The sequence below is a fragment of the Myotis daubentonii genome, chromosome 6, assembly GCF_963259705.1.
Source record: "Myotis daubentonii chromosome 6, mMyoDau2.1, whole genome shotgun sequence".
NCBI lineage: Eukaryota > Metazoa > Chordata > Mammalia > Chiroptera > Vespertilionidae > Myotis > Myotis daubentonii.
This window is the reverse complement of record NC_081845.1, coordinates 74,413,233-74,440,544: the sequence shown is the minus strand read 5'-3', so window position 1 is coordinate 74,440,544 and position 27,312 is coordinate 74,413,233. Positions and strand designations below refer to the sequence as shown.

At 41.3% G+C, this 27,312-nt stretch overlaps 1 protein-coding gene across 21 annotated transcripts in view; it reads right to left on the bottom strand.

Moving 5' to 3' along the window:
- The window catches only part of DST (dystonin), a 440,752-nt gene that overhangs the window by 213,996 nt on the left and 199,444 nt on the right, over positions 1-27,312 (bottom strand). For 11 of the 21 annotated variants that reach the window (XM_059701312.1, XM_059701317.1, XM_059701314.1 and 8 more), the window contains 4 exons: positions 12,238-12,327; positions 11,606-11,704; positions 9,953-10,030; positions 7,874-7,966 (listed from right to left, as the gene is read on the bottom strand). In XM_059701312.1, coding sequence (XP_059557295.1) covers positions 7,874-7,966; positions 9,953-10,030; positions 11,606-11,704; positions 12,238-12,327 — 360 coding nt within the window. Of the gene's footprint in view, positions 1-925; positions 2,061-7,873; positions 7,967-9,952; positions 10,031-11,605; positions 11,705-12,237; positions 12,328-27,312 lie in introns of those variants that run through there. The other 10 variants (XM_059701316.1, XM_059701338.1, XM_059701330.1 and 7 more) reach the window with 2 other exon arrangements.

Here is a 27,312-nt window from a genome sequence, read left to right as displayed (position 1 = left end):
GAGAGAGAGAGAGAGAGAGAGAGAGAAGAAAAAATATTAATTGGTTGCCTCCCATATATGCCCCCAACAAGGGATCGAATCCAAAACCCAGGTATGTGTCCTCACTAGGAATCAAACTGGCAACCTTTTGGTACACAGGACAATGCTCAAGCAACTGAGCCATTCCAGCTGGCCGCTCAGTTACACTTTAAAAACAACTAAAAATCCCAGAGAAGTAACTTATCTAAAGCTAAATATCAGTGTTAGGAATAAAGAGTTCAACTTCCTGGCAGTCCGTGTTGTATTCAAATGCTGCCCAAAAGATTCTGATTTTAGACTGGGGCCGGGGAATAGCTCACGTAACAAAGACAGAATAGAGTAGGGCAATTTCATGGGTGCCCCTCGTCTCCAATATACATACACACAGAGACTTGAAAGCAATTATGTGAATGTCTTTGTATATAAAAACTGATAGAGAATTAGAATTTGGCTTTTCAAACTTATCGATCAGCCAGTCAGTACTAATAACTGTATTGTATCCCCCCTGCATTTGTCACGAAGCTATTATCTTGTCATGACTGCTTTCTGATTTGTTACCTACAGTGCAGCTAAGTTTCCAAAGGCTATTCCACAGGAAAAGTCAGGCAACTTGAGCTACAGAAATTCAAAGATGTGCATCTCTTAAAGAGGTAGTCCCACAATAACAAAAATGCAGGCTTTTGAAATTAAAGTGTGATAAAAGAAATGGATGTCATACAAAAATAAAATCATAATAATCAACTCTAAGGTTACAAATTAAATGCAGCAAGAACTCTACAGCTTTCACATTTAAACTAGTAAGAATATACTAGTAACTTTTACAAAAAGGCAAATTACAGAACCTATCAGATGTGAGCACCTGGAGTACTTATTTACACCTTACATTCAGGCTCCCTGGGTCACTTACCTCATTTTCACCTGTGTCCTTGGAAGTAGAGGGCACATTAGTATAGAGGGAATGACATGACTTTTTTTCAACCTGAAAATGCTGTACTGCATGCGGGCGAAATCTCTCAGTGTTTCGCTTTTCTTGCCCACTGCTATCATTTTGGGATGGGTCTTCCGAGAACCCACTTTCTTCAAGTGATCTCTCTGTAGCACAGTGGGTGGGATTTAAGCTGGCTGCCTTTGGCAAAGGAAAAAGGTCAGTTTTGCTCTGGAATGTTATGTCTCTTGTGCTGACATCCTCTAAGTGTTTCTTCCTCTTTGCACCATACGGAGTGCTGTCTTTTGCTGAAATCCTTTCATCCTGCTCACTGACTTTGACTCCTGTTTCACTGTCTTTAGCAGGAGAGATGTTCACCCGGTAAGACCCACTGCTTGCAGCACCCGGCAGAAGTTTCTGCTGCACACTGTCAGCTACTCCTTCTGTCTTCCCTGGCTGAATACCACCTTCCCGTGTGAGGGCTGGGGTAGCGGATTCTTCCCGTACCAGTCGCCGGGATGAAAGAGCTGGCTGTTCCCTCGAGAGCCAAGTGCTGCTTCTCTGCTTTCCTTCATTTTCATGGTTTGGCTCGACTGGCTCTGTGTCATCTACAACTTTCTTGATCAGTTTTCTTCTGAAATATTTTCTTCCGGGAGAATATTTTTCGGGGGTGAAAGGAGTTTTGGCAGGATCTACATATTGTTCTTCCTTCTCAGCTCTTACACATCCACAGACATTCCCCATTTGCTTTGCAGGAAATCACAGTTCCACAGATTCACTCATTTCCAAATACAGGGCTTACTTGGATCTTCTCCATTAAATCCCAAAATTCCACGCTGACCTCTGGTTCCTCAGGCTTTGTGACCATCCTCTTCAGCACGAGGCCATGTTGCTTATGAGAAAGGCGCACGCAAGAAAGGCCATGGCAGCCTGCCCAGCTGCGTCCCTGTGTCTCATTAGACAGTGTGGCTTATTTCTGGCCACCAATCCTCTTAGACAAACATCACTGCTCGCTGTCAAATTACAACGCCGAGGAGCTCGCAAGGCAAGCCCTGGGCTTTCTTATACGAAAAGATTCTGACCCTCACTTTAACTTTCGGTTTTCTGAGCTACAGCTACGCTACCAAAGTTTGCGTTAACCTTTGAAACTATTGGTGGTTCAGCAAATCTGAGTGCAAACAGAAAGCAAATGCCAGTTAAGAGACACTTAGCAAAGTGCCTTTCACATTTAGTTTCAAAGTGCCTTTCAAATTTCCTTTCAGAGTCTCTACCCTCTAACTTTTCTTTTTTCCTTAAGAGACACCAACTAATTTTGGCACTTGGAAAAAAAATAAAAACCTCAAAAATATCTGTAAAACAGATTAAGACTCATTCAAAACAGCAGCCATACAACAAAAAAAAGAACAATTTAATAGCTGAAGGAGATACATGCAAAGTGCTTAAAAGAATCAATCTTTTAAAATTGTAGTACTTTCCCTATGACATAAATTTCCAAGCCATTTCCATTATGTGCTCATTAGGATTTTCATATAAGCAAACAGATAAGTTTTATGATTTAAAGCATGGGACACTTAGCCAAAAGAAACACTTGCATGTTCTCATACATGAATTAGGGCAGTTAAACTTTATATGTAACTTTTATAATTGTACCCTAGTTAAATATTATTCAGTTTTTCTAGGGCACTGCTATAAAAATAATAAGCCAGCATGGAACCTGATTAAGGTGTGCATATTTCTAACACTGAGTCATAGATACAGTACAAAGGAAATTAGTATGGCATGACTGGACTTACACGTAAGCAGAAATCATCTGACTAATAAAAACAAATTGATAATTGCCTTTCTCTAGGTAGTGTTTGGACTGATCAGAGGATGAAACTCAGTATGGTGATTACCAGAGGGAAAGGGAGGTGCGGGAGGTAGCAGAGGATAAAGGGGGAAGAAGTGATGATGGAAGGAGACTTGACTTGGGTGGTGAACACACAATACAATATTCAGATGAAGTTATTATAGAATTGTACACCTGAAACCTATATAATTTTATTAACCAATGTCACCTCAATAAATTCAATAAAAAATTTAAAACAAGATGAAACTCATTGTTTTTTAAAATCCTATATAATAAAACCCTAATATGCAAATCGACCAAACAGCAGAATGACTGGTTGCTATGATGCATACTGACCACCAGGGGACAGACACTCAACGCAGGAGCTGCCCCCTGGTGGTCAGTGCACTCCCACAGGGGGAGCATCACCCAGCCAGAAGCTGGGCTCACGGCTGGCGAGCACAGTGGTGGTGACGGGAGCCTCTCCCGCCTTCACTGCAGCACTAAGGACCCCTCGGGGGATGTCCAACTCCCTGGGGAGCGGGCCTAAACCACGGGGAGCAGGCCTAAGGCGGCAGGCAAACATCCCCTGAGTGGTCCTGGACTGCGAGAGGGTGCAGGCTGGGCTGAGGGACCCTCCCCACCACCCCCCCCACCCCCAGTGCACAAATGTCGTGCACCGGGCCTCTAGTAAGAATATAATTAAACAGCCAAGTTAGCAATGTTGTTGATATTTGTCAATAATAGGCCTGCATGGTGAACTTCTCCTTAATCATTTAAAGAGAAAAGTAAACAATCTTCAATGGCAAAAACCGAATATCCTAGAAGACAAGCTGGCAAAAATAAAGCCTCTGGTTTGTTTGCTCATTTTTAATTTGATTTGCAATGTTGATGGCAATAAAACATCATTCAAGATCATTTAAAAGTGGAACAACTTGTCCAGCCGATGTGGCTCAGTTGGTTGAGCATCATCCTAGGCACCAAGAGGTCACCGGTTCAATTCCTGGTCAGGGCACATGCCTGGGTTATGGGCTTAATCCTCAGTAGGGGGCATGCAGGAGGCAGCTGATCAATGATGTTTCTCTCTCATCAGTGTTTCTATCTCTCTCTCCCTCTTCTTTCCTCTATCTAAAATCAATAAAAACATAATTTTTTTAAACAGTGGAATGACTGTTATCTGTAATGACACAATAGAGGCACAGCCAGTGATCTGCACACCTCCAGCCCTGCCACACTGAGCAACTGTCCACCCTCTCTCAGAAACACCCAACCTCACTCTCTGCCTGGTAGCTGGCAATCATCTTGCAAAGCCGATCTCTAATATCAGTGAAAATTTCCCTTATTCTCTAAACTTTCCTGATCCTACTACAACACTCCTTTTCTACACCCCTATTTTTATTTCTATCACAATAGATTCATTACCCTAGATCCGTGGTCGGCAAACCGCGGCTCGCAAGCCACATGCGGCTCTTTGGCTTCTTAAGTGTGGCTCTTCCACAAAATACCACATGCGGGCATGCACTTACAGTGCAATTGAAACTTCGTGACCCATGCGCAGAAGTCGGTATTTTGTGGAAGAGCCACACTGAAGGGGCCAAAGAGCCGCATGTGGCTCGCGAGCCGCGGTTTGCCGAGCCGCAGTTTGCCGACCACTGCCCTAGATTATAGTCAGTTTTATGAACATTCTCCCAATAGATAAAACAACACACTTCCTTATCTTAGTATCTCCGGATCTAGCCTATAGTGGCTAAGGATATAGGATTACTGTGCTGACCATACTTACCTTCAGATAGCCTGATTAGAAAAGAGATTCAGTTTATGGTGCTTATAACAGATAGTTTAGAAATAAATAAACTTGTCTTCTGAAATTACTTCCCTTATTTATGTAAAGTATAGAGAGAGAGGGAAAAAAAGCCCAGTCACTTTGAGTGAGGATGATTACCACTGCTATAAATAGCCTTGTATCTTGGCATAACCAGTAAAATCATTCTAATCTTTAATTGTCACACTACTAAGAAAAGTCATTTCATCTAAATAAAGGAACATTTCTGATTTACCAAAACACTGATGTGTTTCATTTTAAGAAGATCTTGGTCTAACTTTTAAAAACTGGTAACAATTTAACAGTCATTATCTTATAATCCGGGTCCTAAAATACACTGGATTTTATAATATAGGCCACAGGATCATATTAGAAGAAAAACTTCCTTTTGGTTCTCTTGTGGCTGGTCCTCCTCTCTCTTCCAAAGACACCTGAACTCCAAAGAGCTTTCTTAATATATAATTACTTTTGGAATGACTTTTCACTTACATTTCCTCAAACATACTACTTCTAATTCACAACCATTTACTGACATTTTGGTCCATTATATTTTCTGGTATCTGCTCACAGTAGCTTGAGAGTATTTTCTCCATGGTCTCCAATGTCTTCCTTGTATACAAAACTATTACTCTGTACCAAACCTATGAAAATTAAAACTATCAGTATTTTTTAACCAATGGATATTTTTCCATTGATTTTTAGAAAGAGTGGAAGGGAAGGAGGGAGATAGAGAGAAACATCGATGTGAGAGAGACATATCGATTGGTTGCCTCCTGCACACACCCCAACCCGGGCTGGGAATTGAACTTAAGTGGAATCAAATCTGGGACTCTTCAGTCTGTGGGCCAGTCCTCTATCCACTGAGCCAAACCAGCCTGGACTAAAACTATCAGTCTTAAAGTTCTCAAACTCTCTAGTAGCATTTCATTCTGTTCACTATTCCTCTCTACCTGAAAATTTCTTCCCTTGATTTCATCAACACTACATTTCCTTGTTGCTTCACCCATCTCATCAAATGTTCCTTTTTTATTTCCCCAAACAGATATTCTTCCTCCCTCACCCCAATCATGGGCCTTCCCCCAAACGTCTGTCCTTTGCTCTTGGCTCTTCTCCATGTATGCTCATCTCTTAGGTCCCCTAAAGACCCCTCGTCTCTGGTAGATTCATTGGCTACTTCTGTACTGGTAACTCCCAAGTCTATCTGTCCCTTTGACTTCTCAGCTCTGCTCTGCTCTGCTCACAAATCTCCAACCTCTCAGCAGACAAATGGAAAGGATACCCCACCATGCCATCGAACCCGCCAAGGTCTTGAGTTTTCCCCTTACCATCATCCCCATTTCTCTCAATAGTTTGCTTTTTGTTTGTAGGTTGGTTGGCATCAGTTGGTTTTATCTCCCAGGCTGTAAGTTTAGAGTAATCTTCATTCCCTCTCCTTCATCCATTATTCACTATCACCAAGTCCCTTTCTTTCTTCCTTTAAAATGCCATCCCTTGGGGTCCACTTACCATCCCCATCTGAGTCTTGGCCTTTATCACTCCATTCAGAAATCACCACCTCAGCTTCTTAAATTATCTCCCTCATTATGGACTCTGCTCATTTCAATTTATTTTACATAGAACTGATAGGCTGAGTTTCCTGAAAAAATTATTTTTCAGGTGCAGAGTGATTAAGTGACTTATTCAATGCCGTCACAGCCATAAATAAAAGAGCCAACAATGAAACTTAACTCTGCTTCCCCCCCAAAACCTGAGTGTTTCCCCATTGCCCCACAGGGATTCTCACTCCAACATTCAAAGCACAACCTGTCTCACCAGCTCCGTCGGTAATGATGTGATTGGCTCCCTGTCCCAATAGGCCTCTAACCCTCCAAAGTGGGGTTCTTGCAGTTTCAGCCCTACTAAAAGTCGAGGAACCTGATCCACTCGGGGATGATTAAAGACACCCTGAGAAAGCTGCCAAGGAAATCCATGTGAAATCAGCTTTTGGCCAGTTCCACTTAGTCTTTACCCAATTCTGGTAACAAGGTCCGGCTCCATGCCCAAATCTCTGCCTTGGTTTATGGCTCAGTCCCCTGGATCCCCTGAGGATGGGGTCCTCTAGAAATAGAAGCCTACGGGCCTTCAGGGTCCTGCCTCCAGTTCCTGTTACTGGGTCTCTGACATCAACGCCCAGATGAGTGGACATTCACCTATGTTAGCTGCCCTGCAGTCTGGCTGCCTGACACCTGGTTCCCTGGGTCTCCTGGTACCTGAGTCTGAGCCTCTGATTTCTGGTTGCTGCAACTTCTCTCAGCAGAGGCTGGAACCTACCTAAACTTTACTTCCTGTAGCTCTCCATACCTGTTAGAATTTTCCTGTTCCCAAATGAGCCTCAGGTACACAATTTCCTACCATTCCCCTACAAATCCTGTGTCCTAGTCAATTTTTAAAATATAAGAAGTAAATCTAACTCCTCTCAAAATCTGGCTCAAAACCCCAGCTCCTTTCTGAAGCTGGCAGGCTATTTCCTCCTCTTTCAAGGCTCACTGCACATCAGTAAGATGTGCCGCATGCCTACTGTGGGCCAGGCTCTGAGCTGCACACAGAACACTGTGTTTGCAGGCACAACATTAATAAACAAAAGCAAATTCCAAAATTAGGACTCGGCTTTTCAAATGAAGATGGCTTTTTTCAAAATGTATCTTTTTACGAAAACTAAAACTCACAATCAGCTCTCAACTTATTAAATAATCATTCGTTGCCAATAAATTTTTATGTATTTGCATTTACCCTCCCCAAATCTAGTTTGAAAAAGTGTAGCTCTATATAAAAACATAAATACTAATTCAGAAGACCGCTTTATCATAATTATACTGCCATCTAGTGTCTACCAATAAGAGAAAATACGTTGCAGAGTGGAGAAACCATAATGCCAGTGAAAAACATTCTATATTAAGGATTGAGTGATAAAATTTTCATTTATCTAAATCACGTAATACTTTCCAATAAACAAAAGAAATGTGTCTGCATTCAATTAAAAAGAATCTTGTCGTCCAACTCTGAGATGGCAAGCTTTGTCCTAAAGACATTTCAGGTTATCAACAACAGGAAATGGGATACCAGGTTCACAAGCAATTACTTGAAAGAAATAACACAAATATACTGTTTAAGAAAAGAAGCCTAAAATTTACTATCTTCCATAGGATGTGAATGCATATAATTCGCCCTTGATGCGAATGAACCATTTGGAACTAGCAATAAGAGGCTAAAAGAAATGACAATCAAGAAAAATTAAGCTTACCTGAAAGTGCAAAATTATTGTCCATATTAACCCCAAAGTCAACTTGGGATTCCCATCTGTTATGTCATCATTTCTAATATTCACTAACTTCACCTGTGTTATATGTGAAGAAGAGATAAAAAAAAAAAAACTTTTTCAAACCATCACATGACTTATCTTTATCTATAAAAGCGATGTTAAATTATACAAAGAAAAAAACTGAATTATTTAAATACCAGTAATCTTCAAAATACTGTTTTACCCCCTATCTTCAGTCATTTTAGATTGCAAATTATAAAGTAGCCACAAAGAAAAGCGGTGATTATCTTGGTTTTGTCTTCTAGATCAAGTAATAAAACTACTTGCTTGTTAAAACAAAAATACAGCTCAAGTGAGAAGTCTTAGATACTTGAGATTTTTTTAATTGGACATTTGCCTTTTGAAAATAAGCTTTATTTTACAATTAAGTAGGAAATAGTTCTAAGCCATAATTTTTAAAACTTTGTCACACTTCCTTCACAAAGGGTTAATAAAAACTAGCATTACTTTTCTATTTCTTTTTCACAAATTGTTACCAAGATAAGTAAATCCATGAGTGACTGAACATTTGTAAGGCTGTTTAAATATATATATATATATATATATAAGACTTAAAGCTTATCAACTGACGTATTATGCATTCAGGTAATTAATGCAATGATGACATCTAGTATTACCTCCTGAATGCAAAAGAATTATATATCATGAATCGAATACCAAAAATTAAATACAATGATAGGTAACATTTTACTTCCCAGACAAAATACTGCCAAATATATTTCATACCAGGAGATTATAATTAACTATTAATCCTTCTGGAAACTTCCACTGGAATTAAAAACAATAAGGCAAGTACCAATAACATTTAAAATATCTGAACACATAATATTTAGTAGAATTTAAAAACTAAGAGCATTTTCACATTCATAATAACCTAAATGAAGAACTAATAAAAGATAGTGTTTCCCTCTCCCCGTCTCCCTCCCTTCCTCCTACTCCATCAAGAACAAAATTGTTCCCACTTCTGAGTTCCTATTGTTTTCAGCAACTTTCAGTTCTCCTGAATGTCTTTTTCTCCTTTTTTCTACTCACTGAAAGTTACCAATTACTTGGTTTATACCATTATTATACACAATGCTACCAAAATCAAGATCACATCCAATATGGTGTTCATTTTTTTCCTTGATTTTTTCTGAAATCTCAAGCCAGTTGGAGACTGTTGTCAGAAATGCTGCTTTACTTTTAACTACTTATAAATTACCCAATATTATCTACTTATAAAAAATAAACCATTGCCTCATCACTACTAAATATCTAAATACTTAATTTTTAAAATATTATGAACCATTTTTTATAAAAATAGTTTTATAAAACAAGTATAAAAATTAAGGTATTGCCTCCCTACTACTAAAAACTGTTCACAGACATTCTTAACATTCTGTCATTAACTTCCTAGGCAAAAGCACTCAAATTCTGACAGAAGGAAAATCAGTAGCTCTTATTCAAATGGAAATGTAGCCACTTGTAATTCCTCTAAGCTTACAACTACTATTAACTTTCTTTTCTTTGGAGCAAATGTTTATAAATATTTTAGAATATTCGTCTCACAGAAGCACAATTATAATGATTACAATTCATAGTCCAATTTAACCTTTTCATTCCCTGACATGATTCTATGTAGTTTAACTCAGTCACATATGGTTGTATTAGAGGCCCAGTGCACAAATCCGTGCACCAGTAGGGTCCTTCATCCAGGCCTATGGACATCCCCTGAGAGGTCCTAGATTGCGAGAGGGCGCAGGCCAGACTGAGGGACCCCACTGGTGCACAATCGGGGCCAGGGAGGGGCCACGGGAGGGCTCCAGGGTGTGTCCAGACCTTCTCACCCAGTCCCGATTGGCCGGACCCCAACAGCAAGCTAACCTACTGGTTGGAGTGTCTGCCCCCTGGTGGTCAGTATGCATCATAGTAACTGGTCTAACAGTGGAACAAAAGGTCGGACACTTAGCATATTAGGCTTTTATTATATAAGATGATTACAGTCTTTGAAAAACATCTTACCTGGCGTCTTTTCAAATAATCAAGTGCAATTTGTACATTCTGTAGTCTGTGAAAACGCATCCGACCTTTTTCTCTGGGCTAAGAATAGAAAAATGCAGGGTATGAAAAACACTAGTTTTTTATAACAATGACAACATACTACATAAATATCCATTATGCTTATCTTAATATGTCAAAGTGGTATTTACTGTTTGGGTAAGCCCATTAAATTCTTTAAAGGCAGTTCTAATTTTTTTTGTATTATCTGGGATTAAATTTAAACTACTAGGGATTTCTCCCAATATGTTTTATTTAAACTTATTCTGTATTCCAAATGCTTTATTTAAACAAAGGAAAAGAGAAAATACCATAGAACATATAGATTTTTTATATTCACTAAAATACAATTCTAGCCTATAGTTATTAAGGTATGGCTGCACAAGAAGAATTAAATACCATTTTCCCTTCTTAATGAATTCTAACAATTATCAAAATGATTTTTATAAATATATATATATACGGCATGTGAATGAAAATGAGGAAAAGTAGCATGCAATTAGTATAAAAAAATCACCAACAAGGAGAAAGACAGTGGAGTTTTACTTAGCCATGATAGAGGAAGGGAGAAAAGCAATTAAAACCATTTAATATATTTCCTCTTTATTTTATTTTAGTGTTTTTCACAAAATTGGTAGGACTCTGTAATAGTTTTCCACTTCAGGAAAGCTGACAAACCATAATTCTTTTCCTTGATACTGTTTCCCTTTAGAATCACTGCAAGTTGGCAAAAGGAAAACATAAGGAAACAGAGCTGGGAAAATGCTTAACAAAAATACAAAGAATGAAGCTGAAATTTGCCACATCAAATCTTCCAAAGGGGGAAAAAAGTAAAACTGAGATCTTAGCTTCTCAATTATGAATAGGGTGCTGAAGCCAAGGCCCCATAATAAAAAAGACAGCAGACTACAGAATGGAAAAGTAGGTTCTCTACAACAGGTAGGAATGATGTCGGTGAATTCACCCACTAAATCCAAAAAAAAAAAAGCACAATTTCCAATGAAATCAGGGGGCACTAGGGATGTAGATGGCAAAAGAAGCACATAGGTCTTGCAAAGGTGGACTGTGGTCAACTAATTGTCATCAGCTCTGTTAGTTGTCAAGACTCTAGATTGTTAAAACCTCCCTTTCTAAATAAAATGAGACACAGGTGGCAGGGTAAAGAATGTCCGTTAAATACCTAATGCCAACAGCTATGATTTAAAGTATAAACTTAAATATTAAATAAGTATCCAGAAGTTCCTTCAAATAAAGCAAAAAATAGTTGCCATGTTTGAAATATAAATTCTAGAAATAGGGTAACTTTGCATAAAAATTAGCAGGCTAGGTGTCAAGATGTCCATTAACTATATAAAATCCTTTAGCTAAAATGCCATCTTATCCCTTAAGTGCTTATGTTCGATTACCATGCAGTGCACAGTAATCTATAAATAAATTTAAAGAGAAAATATTTCCTTTGTCCAATGTCTTGGTTCACACACATCCACTCATTGTGGGTTTTGGTCCTTTCTAACGTTTTCTACAAAGGAGCCCGAACCCGTGGGTTACTTGTCTATCGCGTTAGCGCTCACCGCACTGTAAGGCTAGGTTAGTTGAGTTATGGGGGCCGACACCTACCCCCTTATCCTCATCCTCCACATCCTCATGCTGTTCATATTCGCATGCTTCTGTTGCACTCACCAATCGTAAGGTCTTCAAAAAATCTCGCTCCCTTGGCTAATGAATATAACAGACAGAAGATAGGACAGCAAAGACACAAGACAGACCAGAAATGAAAAGAAGAGCATGAACAGAACATAATGAAGGAGAACAGGTAACCAAGAACAGGGAAGTCATGTTCACAAAAAAAAGGAAATGACACCTGTGGAGTGGGTTAGACCATTTTTCAGAAAGCGGTGCTTATTTCCTGGCTATTTGTGAGTCTTTTAATGTGTGGTTATATTATGCATACAACTTCTGCTAAGCAAAAACAACCCAAAGGTAAACAAAAAAAGAAAAGCAAGAACAAAAATAGTATTTTAATTATAAAACTGAGCATATAAGCAAGGTGATCAAAGTGCTTCAATCTCCCAAAGTCACATCATTCAAAACCTGAAAATGCTTAGGAATCCAACCAAAACTTTTTTTTTTTTCAGGCAGAAATTACAGCTCAAAAAGATGAATATTACAGAAATCTGAACAGTCTGTGCCAAAAACATCCCAGTCATATGCATATGTTCTCCAAATAAATTAAGAAATTTACAACTTACCAGGGTGTCTCCCGAAAGAACCTCTAAAAGAGAAATCAAGTTGTGTCCATCCCTTAAGTCTTCATAGAGATCATTCACGTGTTTTCGGACCTACGCAGAGAAAAGCAATTTAACTTTCGGTCCTAGATCCCAGGATCATTCTTAATACTCAAACAAGGAAGAGGACAAAGTAGAAAACATTTCCTATATGGTACTCATTCATATAGTGATTTTTTAAATTTTTATTCTCTTACTAAAATACTAAATTTAAATTTAAAATCTAAATACTAAAAATGTAACTTTCAGATTAATAACTCACAAAGACAAGCAGAATTATTACATGTTTTAACACACTATATAAATATAAGCCTGGTCTATTACATGGAGTTACAGTTTTTAAAAATAGAGGCAACACCCTGATCTTCATGAATCCTGATACAGCAACTGGAGCCAACTTAACAAGAAAGGCAACTTTTACCCCCTGTTGGTCTTCCTACTCTCTGGCCACAAGATTTGCATGCCAGAAGCACACACTCCACATATTAAAATCCGCAGATGGCCTTGGCCAGCATGGCTCAGTGGTTAAGAGTGTCGATCTGCACACCTGAGGGTCACAGGTTCAATTCCCAGCCAAGGGCATGTACCTGGGTTGCAGGTCTGATCCCTGCCCCTCGTCAGGGAGCTTGTGGGAGGCAAACAATCGATGTGTCTCTGTCACATCTCTCTCTCTCTCTCTCTCTCTCTCTCTCTCTCTCTCTCTCTCTCTCTCTCTCTCTCTCTCTCTCTCTCTCATCAATGGGGAAAAATATCCTCACTCCTCTGGTGAGGATTAATTAAAAAAAAAAAATCCACAGCTGTAAGCTGGATAAAGGGAAGTATTCTTGAAAGCTTCCACGAACCTATAATTATTTCAAAATAAAACGTTTTTTAAAAATTCACAGACATAAGGTTAGAAGACCTCTGTCCAAACCTTCCTCTGCACAACAGAAATCTTGTGGTGGGGCGTTTTCATGACCATTATCACTAGCACAAAGTTAACCCTCAGCTTCTTCCTCTCTTCCACAAGCCAGATTTAAGCTTGTGATTTTAGAGCTCAAACCACCAAAGATTTCCCCAAACCTCTGTTCAGTGTGCCAAGTAGGGATATCTGCTACAAGTGCTTGGCGTCCCATGCCATCCCACCGACGTCCTGCAAGGCTCACATGACACTCCTTCCACTTCCTATGTCTTTCTCACTCCAGGACAGTGAAAGACGGGGTGTGATTCTGAACACTTATTTCACAGGAAGACTATTTCACAACTTGCTTTGCCAGATTGAACTAAACCTCCTACATCAGAGAAACTTTCCAAAACAAAGTGTCATTTTCCTCCATATTTATGCAACAATAAAGAAAAATTAAATTAGGCATGTTTATAAAAGAAAAACAATAATATTATGCTTATCAAAACTTAGGAGAGAAAACACGTTATAAGGCAAAACAAGTTAGGAAGCCTGCATTTAAGTGTTGCTTTCACCACAAGTCCCATAAACTAGTACCAGGTGCCTATAATCTAGGCCTAAATTTTCTCATTTGCAAAATCAAAATTTGGAAAGAGAAGGCCTCTGTTCAAACTAGAAAACAAAAATTATATGATCTGAAAATAAGTTATCATATTTTCAAAATGTAATGTGACAACTTAAAATATGTAAAATGGACAGCTGCTCTCAAGCCTTTGGCCTAATTTCTTGAGAATTTGGGAGGGGACCAGTCGTCCGATGTGGCTCAGTGGTTGAGCCTCGACCTATGAACCAGGAGGTCACGGTTTGATTCCCAGTCAAGGCACAGGCCAGGGTTGTGGGCTCGATCCCCAGTAGGGGCATGCATGAGGCAGGCGATCAATGATTCTCTCTCATCATTGATGTTTCTCTCTCTCCTCCTCTCCCTTCCTCTCTGAAATCAATAAAAAAAGTTTTAAAAAAACAATTTCGGAGGAGTGCAGAAATAGACTAACACTGAATGCTTAAAAAATTCTGAGGCACTAGTTGTCATGTGATACTGCCTATTTCCCTATCTCGGGTGATTATTCTGAGGGTCTACAAGAATACTGCATATGAAAAGGCTAGACAAATATAAGACGTTACCATCTTTATCATTCTATGAAAAACACATGCCACCATCATCCTATCTAATAAAAGAGAAACATGGTAATTGGCATATGACCACTACCCTTCCCATTGGCTAATCAGGGTGATATGCAAATTAACTGCCAGCCAAAATGGTGGCCAGCAGCCAGGCAGCTTAAACTGAACATAAGGCTTGCTTGCTTCAGTGACAGAGGACTCCAACGTTCCCCGCCTGCCTTGCCGGCCTCTGAGCTTGCAGTTTAAAAAACATTGTAACAAATATAGAAGCTAAACAAAAACCCAGAAACCAGCTTTCAGAGAGCTGGGATCTCAGAGCTGGAGTTGATACAGAGTTTTGATTATAGGACCGAAACAAACCAGATACCTGTTTTCAGCAGCTGAGGCCTCAGAGCTGGAGCCAAGCCTCAGAGCTAAAGCTGGCCCAAAATAAAAAATAAAAAAGAAAGGAGCAGTTGGGAGCTTCAGTCCCAGCCTGAAAACAGCCCTCAGCCCCTCACCCAGACTGGCCAGGCACCCCAGTAGGGACCCCCACCCTGAAGGGTGTGTGACCAGCTGCAAACAGCCATCATCCCCTCATCCAGGTTGGCCAGGCACCCCAGTGGGGACCCCCACCCTGATCCAGGACACCATTCAGGGCAAACCAGCTGGCCCCCACCCATGCACCAGGCCTCTATTCTATATAGTAAAAGGGTAATATGCCTCCCAGCACTGGGATCAGCGGAGCTGAGAGACCTCCCGGCACCGGGATCAGCGTGACAGGGGGCAGAGCCCAAACCCCCTGATCGCCCTGCTCTGTGCCTGATAGGGGGGAGCTCCCCAACCCCCTGATCACCCTGCAGCTCTGTGTGTGACAGGGTGCGGCGCCCACACCCCCCCACCCCACGGGCCCTGCTCTGTGTGTGACGGGGTAGAGCCATAACCTCCCCATCGGCCCTGCCCTGAGTGTGAGAGTGGCGGCGCCCCAACCCCCTGATCGGCCCTGCTCTGTGGGTAATAGAGGGCGGGGCCCCAACCCCCTGATCCGCCCTGCTCTGTGTGTGACAGGGGGCGGTGCGCCAACTCCCCTATCGGCCCTACTCTGTGAGTGACAGGGGAGAGCTCCTCAACCTCCTGATGGGCCCTGCTCTGTGCGTGACAGGGGGGAGCTCCCCAACCCCCTGATGGGCCCTGCTCTGTGCATGACAGGGGTGAGCTCCCCAACCCCCTGATGGGCCCTGCTCTGTGCATGACAGGGGTGAGCTCCCCAACCCCCTGATTGGCCCTGCTCTGTGCATGACAGGGGGTGGCGCCACAACCTCCCCACTGACCCTGCCTTGAGTGTGACAGGGGGCGGTGCCCTAACCCCCCAATCGGCCCTATCCTGAGCGTGACTGAGGGTGGCATTGCAACCTCCCAATCCGCCCTGCTCTGTGCATGACAGGGGGCGGCGCCCCAACTCCCCAATCGGCCCTGCTCTGAGCCCGACCAGGGGCTGCACCTAGGGATTGGGCCTGCCCTCTGCCACCCGGGAGCAGGCCTAAGCCAGCAGGTCGTTATCTCCTGAGGGGTCTCAGACTGCGAGAGGGCACAGGCCTGCCTGAGGTACCCCCCTCCCCCCCGAGTGCACAAATTTTTGTGCACCGGGCCTCTAGTTAATAATAATAAACAAAAATAAATACACAATAAGTTAATACTAGGTACCTGACCCTGTACTAAGACCTTTTAAAACTTGCCTCATTCTACTCACCACAAAAGAATGAGATGAAAGTGAATGTTAGTTAAAAATTACAAACCAACATTATGGAGAAAGAGTGCGAGTGGATGAACTGAGAGGGGGGAAATGGGGCTCTGGAGAAATATCTGAAATTTAGGAGAAAGAAAAGAAGAAATTAAATAGTTAAGCTGAAACAGAAAAGCTTTTTATTTTGTCCTGGGTCTGAGTCACAGACATCTGGCCGGTAACTTTCCTTCACAAATGACTACACTAACTGCCAATAGTCGTAACCTTCCGTTTTCAATTTTTAATAAAACAGCCTTTCTTCTCATTTTGGATATTTTTCTCCCTGTGGAACAAAAAACTGTCTGAATAAATAGTGTTAGAGGAGCAGATGAGCAAAGTGAAAGCACTGTGAGATACTGTGGGATTAAGTTACATAACGTGAATTACATAAGAAGGAGGAAGCATCATTTTCTGCATTTCATACGATTCTCCCAGAACTGTGCAGCGTTCTCTAAAATGTGTGTACTGCGCTGCACCTGCAGTTTACCCCTAGAGGGCACCAATCTTCCAATCTTTTGCTTAAGAAGCGTAGCCTAAGGAAGAATAATTAAAGTAAGCAGAAAAAAATGGTGAGGCTTGGAGGGAGAGAGATTCTAAACAGGGTGCTATGGTAATGGTGATGGAGGCAACACGCATCTCAAATTTATTTTTGAGAGACAATAGAAGAGATGGAGCCAGGTCTGTCCATTTAAATGGCTTAACTGTTGAAAAATACTACTCTAGAATTGTTATTGTAATTGATTTTATGTGGGCTAAATCAAATTCTACTTTAAAGATAAGAGCATTGCCTGGCTAGTTTAAAACTGCCTTTTTCAAAAGTCTGACTTTGTATTGGTTGATATTAATCCAAATCCGACAGAAGTTTTACTTTCCATATTTAAACATACTGTTACCATAGAGGTCACTACATATTTATTGAGCACCCACTATATGCCAGGGAATCATTTACGTTCTAAAGGTACAAAGATGAATAACAAGAGAGGGCCACCTTTTGAGGCTTGCAGTCTGATATGGTAGAAATTTAGAGAGGAAATTTCAGTCTAGAGTAAATATAGTCAGAGCAGCTCAGGCTCTGAGGAGCTCTAACCAAGTCTGAAAGCTAAGAAGTCCGCCTGGTTAAAACATGAAAATGTGCCAGGTAAAGGGAAGAATAAGAACAAAGGAAAAGGGCAGGGATGCATGCAACTGCGTGGTGCAGGGAAGGAAACAGTCTGTGAAATCGATGAAATGGGAGGTGGGGGGTGAGGTAGGAAGGTGGGCCAGGAGACATGGCGGCTTTACATGTCGTTTCAAAAAGCTTAGACATTTCCTAAGTAAAGAGAACCACTGAAGGCTTTTAAACAGGATGAGGACATAGCATCTCTGACCAACAAATAACTTGTCAGCTATTATCTTGAGCAAGCCCAAAGCACAACCAGCTGCTGGGGCCCAGTCCGTACGCAATGAAGGAGGAACGGTCGCTCAGGAAAAAGCCAACTTTTTCTCTATCAGGAAGGATTCAGTCCTCTCTGAAAGAGTCCTACACCTAAAAGATGCAGTATCCTGGAAAACAACCGACTATCTTTAGAAAGGAACATAAATAATAGAAGAAGGCTTGTCCCAAATGAGATCACCTCACTGCCTTGCACAAACTGGGTACAGAGAAGGGGCACCGTCAGCTTCAATGAAAATGATCTTCAATGTCATTTTTATACTTCAAACAAATACATTCATAAAAAATAAGCTACCAAATTCTCTTGGGAGAACTCCTTAAAAGTTCTACTTCAAAAAAATAAATTTAAGCCTGGCCGGTGTGGCTCAGTGGTTGAGTGTTGACCTATGAACCAGGAGGTCCACGATTCGATTCCCGCTCGGGGCACATGCCCAGGTTGCGGGCTCGATCCCCAGTGGGGGACATTCAGGAGGCAGCTGATCAATGATGCCCTCTCATCATTGATGTTTCTATATCTCTCCCTTCCTCTCTGAAATCAATAAAAATATTTTTAAAAAATAAATTTAAAATAGTCTATCAAATATGACCATCATCAATTATTGATCAGTAAGTTGATGCTTTTAAAATACACAGAAATGGCCTGGCCTGTGTAGCTCAGTGAACTGGGCATCTACCCATGCACCAAGAGGTCACGGGTTTGATTCCCAGTTAGGGCACGTGCCCAGGATTGTGAGCTCAATCCCCCAGTAGGCGTGCAGGAGGCAGCCAATTGATGTTCCTCTCTCATCAATGTTTCTCTCTCTCCCTCTCCCTTTCTGTCTCTCTCAAATCAATAAAAACATATTTAAAAATAAATCAATAAAATTCACAGAAATGCTTAAAACCAGATATTCTCTTAGGTAGTTGCCCTATCCGAACAGTTTTGTATATAACAAATGTATTTCAGTATTATTTCTTTAAGAGTTGTGAAAGAATAGAAAGCATAGCTCAAACTATGTAAATTCTATACTGATGCAGGGAGTGTAATGGGGAAACATCCTTACGGGATGTAGAAAAAAGATGGTCATGCTTTTTAGGCAATATGTTAATAAGTCATCATTAATGCCAAACAGAATTAATTTTTTAAATTTTTTTTAAACTATAAAGATATTTGTCATATATCTTAACACATTGCAGACCAGTAGTTTTATAGCTAGCTTTACCCAGTGGCCAGATAAGTTTCTATTGAACGAATACAAAAAACGTTTTACATAAGTGTTAAAGTCACACTTTGCATTTTGAAGTTATTTATTACATGTTCTTACAAGCTAATATCTTTTTAAAGAATTCTTGTGATTGGCCACGAGCCTTAGAACAGAAAACACGAGCATTCTCATGATTCTCACAATGTGTTAAGGTATTAATGAATAAAATAATAAAGAGTTTGAAACAAACCAACGTTGGCCCTAGGCAGCACAAATAATCCATCTACTTCACATGGACCTGATTAGTTCTTTGGCAAAATAAGATTTCTCTGTTAAACTTTCAGGTAGACAATCTACAATCACATTTTTTAAAAAACACATTTATATTACTGATAAAACTTCATTTTTTATTTGGGGGCATTTTAGTCATGGTTTCAACTTACTGTTTTTTGTATTCTTTTCTGCCCAGGTTCAGCATTGTCATAGGGACCTTTTTAAAAGCCAATTTCAATTTTCAAAATTTTAAAGCATATTACTCCTTTCTGTATTAATTTGGGGATTGGAATGGTTGATTCTTGTCTGTTTTGGTTTGGGTTTGAGTCCTCTACCTTTCCTGCCAGCTCTTCCTATTTGTCAACATGAAGACAGACATAAATTTGGTTTTGCATGTGCTTTTCCCTCATCCTGAAGGTCTGCATAGATCTTGCTGAGCAATTACAAATAATGAAACTAAAAGAGAAAATAAAATCAGAAATCAATTACTTTGTATACTCAATTTTATAATATTTGCTCACTGTTTTAGAGTTCATTTCTATCCTATATAATAAAAGGGCAATATGCAAATTGACCCTAACATCAAATATCCTCCTAGCTCATTACTTATATAAACCTTTAAACTAGTTATCCCTTCAAAAGATCATGGTTAAGTACTATTCTATCAAGAGCAGTTTTCAATGGCATAATGAAAGGAGAAGGTACCAGTAACTAGCATTTTTATGCTCACCTCTTTCCCATTCCTCTCACATTCTCATAATTTGGGCAATAGAAAGAAAAACCTGGGGAAAGTGGGGTTATAATCACTTGACCCTTCTAACAAATAATAAATAATTTTGTCAATAAAACTAAATTTTGATATAAATGTAAATATGTGACTATCCTATCTAATAAAAGAGAAACATGGTAATTAGCCATACATCTGCTACCCTTCCCATTGGCTAATCAGGGTGATATGCAAATTAACTGCCAGCCAAGATGGCAGCTGGCAGCCAGGCAGCTTGAAACTAACATGAGGCTTGCTTGCTTCAGTGACGGAGGACTCCAACGTTCCCCGCCTGCCTTGCCGGCCTCTGAGCTTGCAGTTTGAAACATTGTTACAAATATAGAAGCTAAACAAAACCCCAGAAACCTGCTTTCAGCCAGATGGGATCTCAGAGCTGGAGTTAATACAGTGTTTTGATTATAGAACCCAAACAAACCAGATACCTGCTTTCAGCAGCAGAGGCCTCAGAGCTGGAGCCAGAGCTAAAGCTGGCCCAGAATTAAAAAAAAAGAAAAAAAGGAGCAGTTGGGAGATTCAGTCACCTGCCAGCCTGAAAACAGCCCTCAGCCCCTCACCCAGACTGGCCAGGCAACCCAGTGGGGACCCCCACCCTGAAGGGTGTGTGACCAGCTGCAAACAGCCATCATCCCCTCACCCAGGCTGGCCAGGCACCCCAGTGGGGACCCCCACCCTGATCCAGGACACCCTTCAGGGCAAACCAGCCGGCACACACCCATGCACCAGGCCTCTACCCTATATAGTAAAAGGGTAATATGCCTCCCAGCACCGGGATCAGAGGAGCCGCAAGGCCTCCCAGCACCGGGATCAGCATGGCAGGGGGCAGCGCCCAAACACCCTGATCGCCCTGCGGCTCTGTGTGTGACAGGGGGTGGGGCCACAACCTCCCTATCTGCCCTGCTCTGTTTGTGACAGGGGAAGGCGCCCCAACCCCCTGATCAGCCCTGCTCTGTGCCTGATAGGGGGGAGCTCCCCAAACCCCTGATCGCCCTGCGGCTCTGTGTGTGACAGGGTATGGCGCCCCAACCCCTGATCAGCCCTGCTGTGTGTGTGACAGGGTGCGGCGCCCCAACCCCACCCCCCACGGGCCCCACTGTGTGTGTGACGGGGTAGAGCCATAACCTCCCCATCGGCCCTGCCCTGAGTGTGACAGTGGCAGCGCCTCAACCCCTTGATAGGCCCTGCTTTGTGGGTGATAGAGGGTGGCGCCCTAAGCCCCCGCCCCCACGGGCCCTGCTCTGTGTGTGACGGGGTAGAGCCATAACCTCCCCATTGGCCCTGCCATGAGTGTGACAGTGGCGGCGCCCCAACCCCCTGATCCACCCTGCTGTGTGTGTGACAGGGGGCAGTGCCCCAACTCCCCTCTCGGCCCTACTCTGTGAGTGACAGGGGGGAGCTCCTCAACCCCCTGATGGGCCCTGCTCTGTGCGTGACAGGGGCAGCGCCCGAACCCCCTGATTGGCCCTGCTCTGTGCGTGACAGGGGGTGGCGCCGCAACCTCCCCATCGACCCTGCCTTGAGTGTGACAGGGGTCGGTGCCCCAACCCCCCAATCAGCCCTATCCTGAGCGTGACTGGGGGTGGCATCACAACCTCCCGATCCGCCCTGCTCTGTGCATGACAGGGGGCGTTGCCCCAAGTCCCCAATCAGCCCTGTTCTGAGCCCGACCAGGGGCTGCACCTAGGGATTGGGCCTGCCCTCTGCCACCCGGGAGCAGGCCTAAGCCAGCAGGTTGTTATCTCCCGAGGGGTCCCAGACTGCGAGAGGGTACAGGCCGGGCTGAGGGACCCCCCCTCCCCCCCGAGTGCACAAATTTTTGTGCCCCGGGCCTCTAGTAGCAATAGAAAAAGGCAAATAATTAATACTGAAAATCCTATATAGTAAAAGGGTAATATGCAAATAGACTGAAGGGCAGAATGACCGGTCGCTATGATGTGCACTAACCACCCGGGGGCAGGCGTTCAATGCAGGAGCTGCCCCCTGATGGTCAGTACACTCTCACAGGGGGAGCACTGCTCAGCTAGAAGCTGGGCTAATGGCTGGCGAGAGCAGCGGTGGTGGCCTAAGCTGGCAGTCGGACATCCCCTGAGGGCTCCTGGACTGCGAGAGGGCACAGGCTAGGCTGAGGGACCCCCCTACAAGTGCACAAATTTCATGCACCAGGCCTCTAGTACTATCATAATAGCTAAGTCCTACATATTTACATACAGGAGTTCATTTGTGCCAAGTCCTAAATAATATAACTAAATCTAAAATATCTGTTTAACAAAGGTAATCTATACCTACATCATCAAAGTCCTGTCCTTTACCATCAGCATTTTAAAAAAAATTCCACCATATTTTCAAATTCTAGTTTTCTTTGAAGAAGTTTTGAAACAGAATTGTGCATATTTTTCAATGAAAATCATATAAAATTATTTTAAAGATTTTAATTGGTTTTATTTAATTATACAACTAGTTTTATAAAATTTATAAAATTAACAACTAGTTTTTAAAAATGTGTATTTCCTCAATAAATCCCCACTAAAGATTCTCCAGGAAGGTCATACCAATGCCATAAGACAGATTCAGATAAATTATTATAAACTGGAGGTACATTCAGGTAAAATACATTCAGTTCCTATATAAAAATAAAGACAGCTTCTGGGATAGAGCAAGCTATCAGTCATTTGCCCCTTAATGCCAGGTCACTTTATCAGACTAGTTATCTTAACACCTATGTATTATCTGTATTATCGATTTCAAAGATGGAATAACATGGGAGGGGGTGGATTTGAGGAGGCAATGCAAGGGCATGATGGGATTCTAGAGGAAGCGCTTCTAACACTGAGAAGGTAGTGGGAGGACCCTGGGAGGCTGGTCAGTGGGGCGAGAAGAGTCCAGGAAAGGGATATAGGGAAATGACAAACAAAAATTTCAACTACTTTGCAATTCTGATTAAAGGGCTGGTTATGGCTTACTGAATACTTCTGAGCTGAACCATCTCCTTTGGGGCTTTTGTCAAATGCACTATAGGCTGCTGATGCCTGACCTGCTACACAGCAATTCAACAATTAAGTGGATACTTGTCACAAATAAGAACTCTCCTTCTGGCACAATTTAAAGTACCTTTCACAGCACAGTTGTTGGGGGCGGGGGGGGGGGGGAGCACTACCCTCTCAATACATACAAAAAAATCAAAGAACCAACTGAGCCCCCCAAAAGTAACTTCAGAGATGATGTGTAGCACACTCGCCAGCCTCCAGCCCTCAGTGGAACAGGAATCCACTTGCTGGAATGGTTGGAATATGATGAGTCAGGCTCTAGGCTGGGGAGGAAGCAAGGTCCTCACAGAGGGCAGAGAGAGCTAGGCAAGTAATAAAATCCACCTGTGGCTCAGGCTCCAGGAGGGGTGGAGCTGGCCAATGTGGGAATCTTCTGGTCACACCACACGGCACTTCCTGGTGTCCCTTTCAGAGCCTTCTTTGCCAGGGAAAGACTACCGAGGGCGGGGATGACACAAGTGGTGGCTCCATCTCTTTCTAAGTCTCAAGGATTGGGAAAAATTGACAGTCTCTTATGAGCATATTTTATAGTTTTAAGGCCTTTATAATATTCTAATACTTTCTATGCAAACTAACTCACTCTCCTTTAAACATAAGCCCATTTCCTCAAGTCTTTACAAATAAACAACTGACAACAACTGGTTGTATCCTCCTCACTAAACCCTTGAAATACAGGATTATGATCGAGACAACTGCCACAGGGAGATAAACACTGAAACTATTTTTAAAGACACCCCCAGATGATGAGATCCCACTGCCTCTGCTGCAATTCATGCTAATGCTTCACACCTCTTCCCTGTTCTTGTTTAACATTTTTTGTTGCCTTAAATTCAGAGGAAACTCCAAGTCCCCAGTACCATGATTTACATTTTCCTAAATAAAACCACTATAAACTATCTGGGAAACTCATTTGCTTGGAAGGAATTATAAATACAGGTTTTTTCCGTTGATTACTTAAAGGAAAAAAATTTGACACGTTAAACTTAATCTCTGCAACAGAACTATACTTTCCATAGGAAAAGTAAACCTTTCAAAGATGCTACCAATTTTTTCAAAGTGATTAACTTCTAAGTGACATTACAATTTTGCCAAATTTCCAGATTCTGATCTACTCAACCGAGGTCTGTGGACCACAGATGCTCACCAGCTAGTCCTCCCCGCTGTACATGACTAGTCAAAAAAGATGCCACATCATTGTCTCATACTAAAGCCTAATATCTAAGCAGAAGTTATTCTGTCTCTAGCCCGTTATAAGCAACCTATCTTTTAAATATGTTTAACCAAGAGTACACTTGAGTCAGGTTGACACCTACCAAATCTGAGACCACATTTGCAAGACACGGGTCCCAGCACCCTACCAATGGAGTTTCACTTCCAACCCAAAGGCTAAGAGAATTTGGAAAGAATGTCAGCTGAACAGATGGGGTCACATTTTCAAAGCCACCACCGTCATGTCTCTGCTTGCACGCATGGTGTTCCTTCTACCCAAAGTGCTGTTCTGTTTCAACTCCTCCTCCAGCTACTGAAGTCTTACCTTTCCTTTAAGGTCAAGTTTTACAGTCACCCAGGCTGTGAAGGATCCCCCCTTCTGCACTCCCATGTTCCTTGGTTTATACCAAGATACCAATCGTCATTCCCCTTAAAAAATAGGTCTATGTCTGAGGGGAAGCAGAGTTCACCACCCCAAAATATTTCTGTTTTAGATATTAATTATTTTAGGCTGGTTATTTTCAAGGAATCTTTGACCTTCCCCTGTCTAAAAGAATTTGTATAAAGAACCTGCTTCAGGAAAGAAGCTATTGTCATAGATAGTGATATTTTAATATGAACTAAGTATAACAGACAGTGAGGAACCAGCAAGCTCCTTTCATCCAAGTCCTTTCTATGTACCATTTATAGAGATGGACCAACATTCACTTACCAAACTTGCATTTCCATCTCCATGTAAACTGCCTTCCTGACCTTTGAAATCTCAAACTACAACCTTCCCCGTTCTCCTTAGCTCAAATGGCATATAAGTCTTAACTACCCATTGGTCCTTGGTCTCCTATTCTTATGGAACCCTGTATGAACATGTATAATAAATTTGATCATTTTCTCCTGCTAATCTATCTCATGTTGAATTATTAGTCCAGCCAGAAGAATTTTAAAAAGTGGAGGAAACGTAATTTTCCTCCCCATATGTCCATGATGCACATAATAAACCCCTTAAAAGGACAGGGCCCTGTCTTCAGTTCTCATTGTAAGCGCCTCATGCTTTGCACAGTATTTCAAACAACAGATAATCAAAGAATAAATAAATGATTAGTCATCTGTACCTTAGCCTCACCCTCAGCTGTGGGCCCTTGAGTGCCTACTCAGTGAAGGGCAATTAAAACGTCTTTTTTTTTCTTTTTCTTTTTCTTTTTTTTGGTCCAGGGCATCTCACAGCACTGGGAACCTGATTTGAACCTGATTTTTTTTGCTGCTCCTCTGCCCCTCCAAAAAAGTCTTTATTTGATCCTGTCAACTATGAAAACTTAAATTTCAAAATTCAGCAAGAAAGCATTCATCAGAAATTAAATTTACCAGACAAAACTTTGGAATTTAACAGCCCAGTAGACACATTAACACTAGAAAGACTGAAACTTAGTATATACCTATATTGCCCAAAAGCAGTCAAAATGACTGCATTGTGAAAGAATAATATCGGAGCACTCTTCACTTATGTTCCTTAGCTTTTCCAATAACTCACTTCTATTCGACATTTCTTTCATGAATTCAGGGCACAAAAGAAATAAAATAAACAACTTATTAGAACAAGTATCACTGCATAAAGATTCGAATAACAAGTACTAGTTTAGCTTATTGAGCAACTGCAACTTATCAAGTATCGACAATTTATCATGTACTTGTATGTTATCATGTGACGGTAATCGAAAAAAAATGAAAACTGTTATTTCAATACAGAGCCGAACTGGTCATATAAGAAATTTACTCAATTCAATAATAAGAGTCATTTGATTATTTAAAATTTCCCCAAGCAGTCAAAATGACTGCTTTTGGGCAATATAGGTATAACACATATATATATATATATACCGGAAATGAAGGAGGGGGGAGGTAACTACAATTATTAATAAACGCATTTATATGTTGTACAAAAAGTCACAAAATTCTAAGACATTGTGTCCTTATATACATAATTGTTTTTCTAATTGAAATTAAAAAGCAGTCAAAATGACTTCCTTGGGCAATCTAGTGTTAAAATGGCTCTATAATATACAATGCTCAGTAAAATTACAGTGTCTGCAAATATGGCTTCTTACGTTTTTTAAGTTTATGTAGAATAAAAGTTAGATCTTTCAAACATTTGGGAATAATGACAAATTGTGAGATAAAAGAAGGATAGCATGAAACTCATTGACTCAGACAATAAATCTATAGAAAACATTTCCACTCTTAAAACTTGTAAGGACACTTATGCTGTATCTATGTGCTTTAACTGTATAGAAATCTAAGAAATGGAATTTCTACACTATTCTTCAGTTGGTGATACTATTAGAGTACCTGGGTTTTGGGGATTTTGTTTTTTGTTTTCAATAGTGGAAGGCTGCTCTTGGTTGTGGCTCTCCTGGGCTATTGCTCTGTGAATTATTCTAGGCTAAATTCAACCACTGATGTGGGATGGTTCACTAATAACACAAACAGCCAGCTGCCAAATGCTCACGGTGGCCTCTCACCTCAAACTGTCATAGCCATGGGAGGAAAAATAAAGGTGTTTGCGTGGGTCTGGGCCAGACTGTTATAAAAATCATGTTTATTTTTCCTTAGTTAGAGTTCACCAGGTAAATGGCATCCATGACTGCAGCACTATTATAAAACCACAATAATTTAATAAACAAAATAGAAACAAACACATAAATACATAGAACAGAATGACAGCTGTCAAGAGGGATGAAAAAAAAGTAAAGGGATTGAGCAAAATATACCGGGTGCCCCCCAAAAATGCATACACATACTTTGAATAATTATAAAGGCAGTGTTTATTAAAATACAATTCATTTTCAAAATTGAGCTATCCACTGTTAAAGTATATATACATTTTAGGGGACATCCTGTATATAACACATAGACACAGACAGCAGCACGGTGATAGCCAGAGGGGGAGGAAAGTGGGGGAGGTGGAAGACGGTAAAGAGGGGATACATGGGGACGGAAAGAGACTTTACTTGGGGCAAAGGGCGCATGATGTAGTGTGTAGACGATGTTTAGTTGAGTTGTACACTTGAAACCTGTATGTCACTCCAAAAAATTCAGTTTAAAAAAAACAAACCAATTGTTGTGTGCTAAGGGCAGTTCCTCTTTTCATTATATAGGCAATATTATGACTCAAACCCATAAAAATGCAAACATCAGACCACTGCTACGGAAGATGGGAGGACAAACCTGAAGCTTCTTGATGATTTAAAAAGGTGTACAGATATAGAGGGCATTATTCTATTTTTTTGTTCTT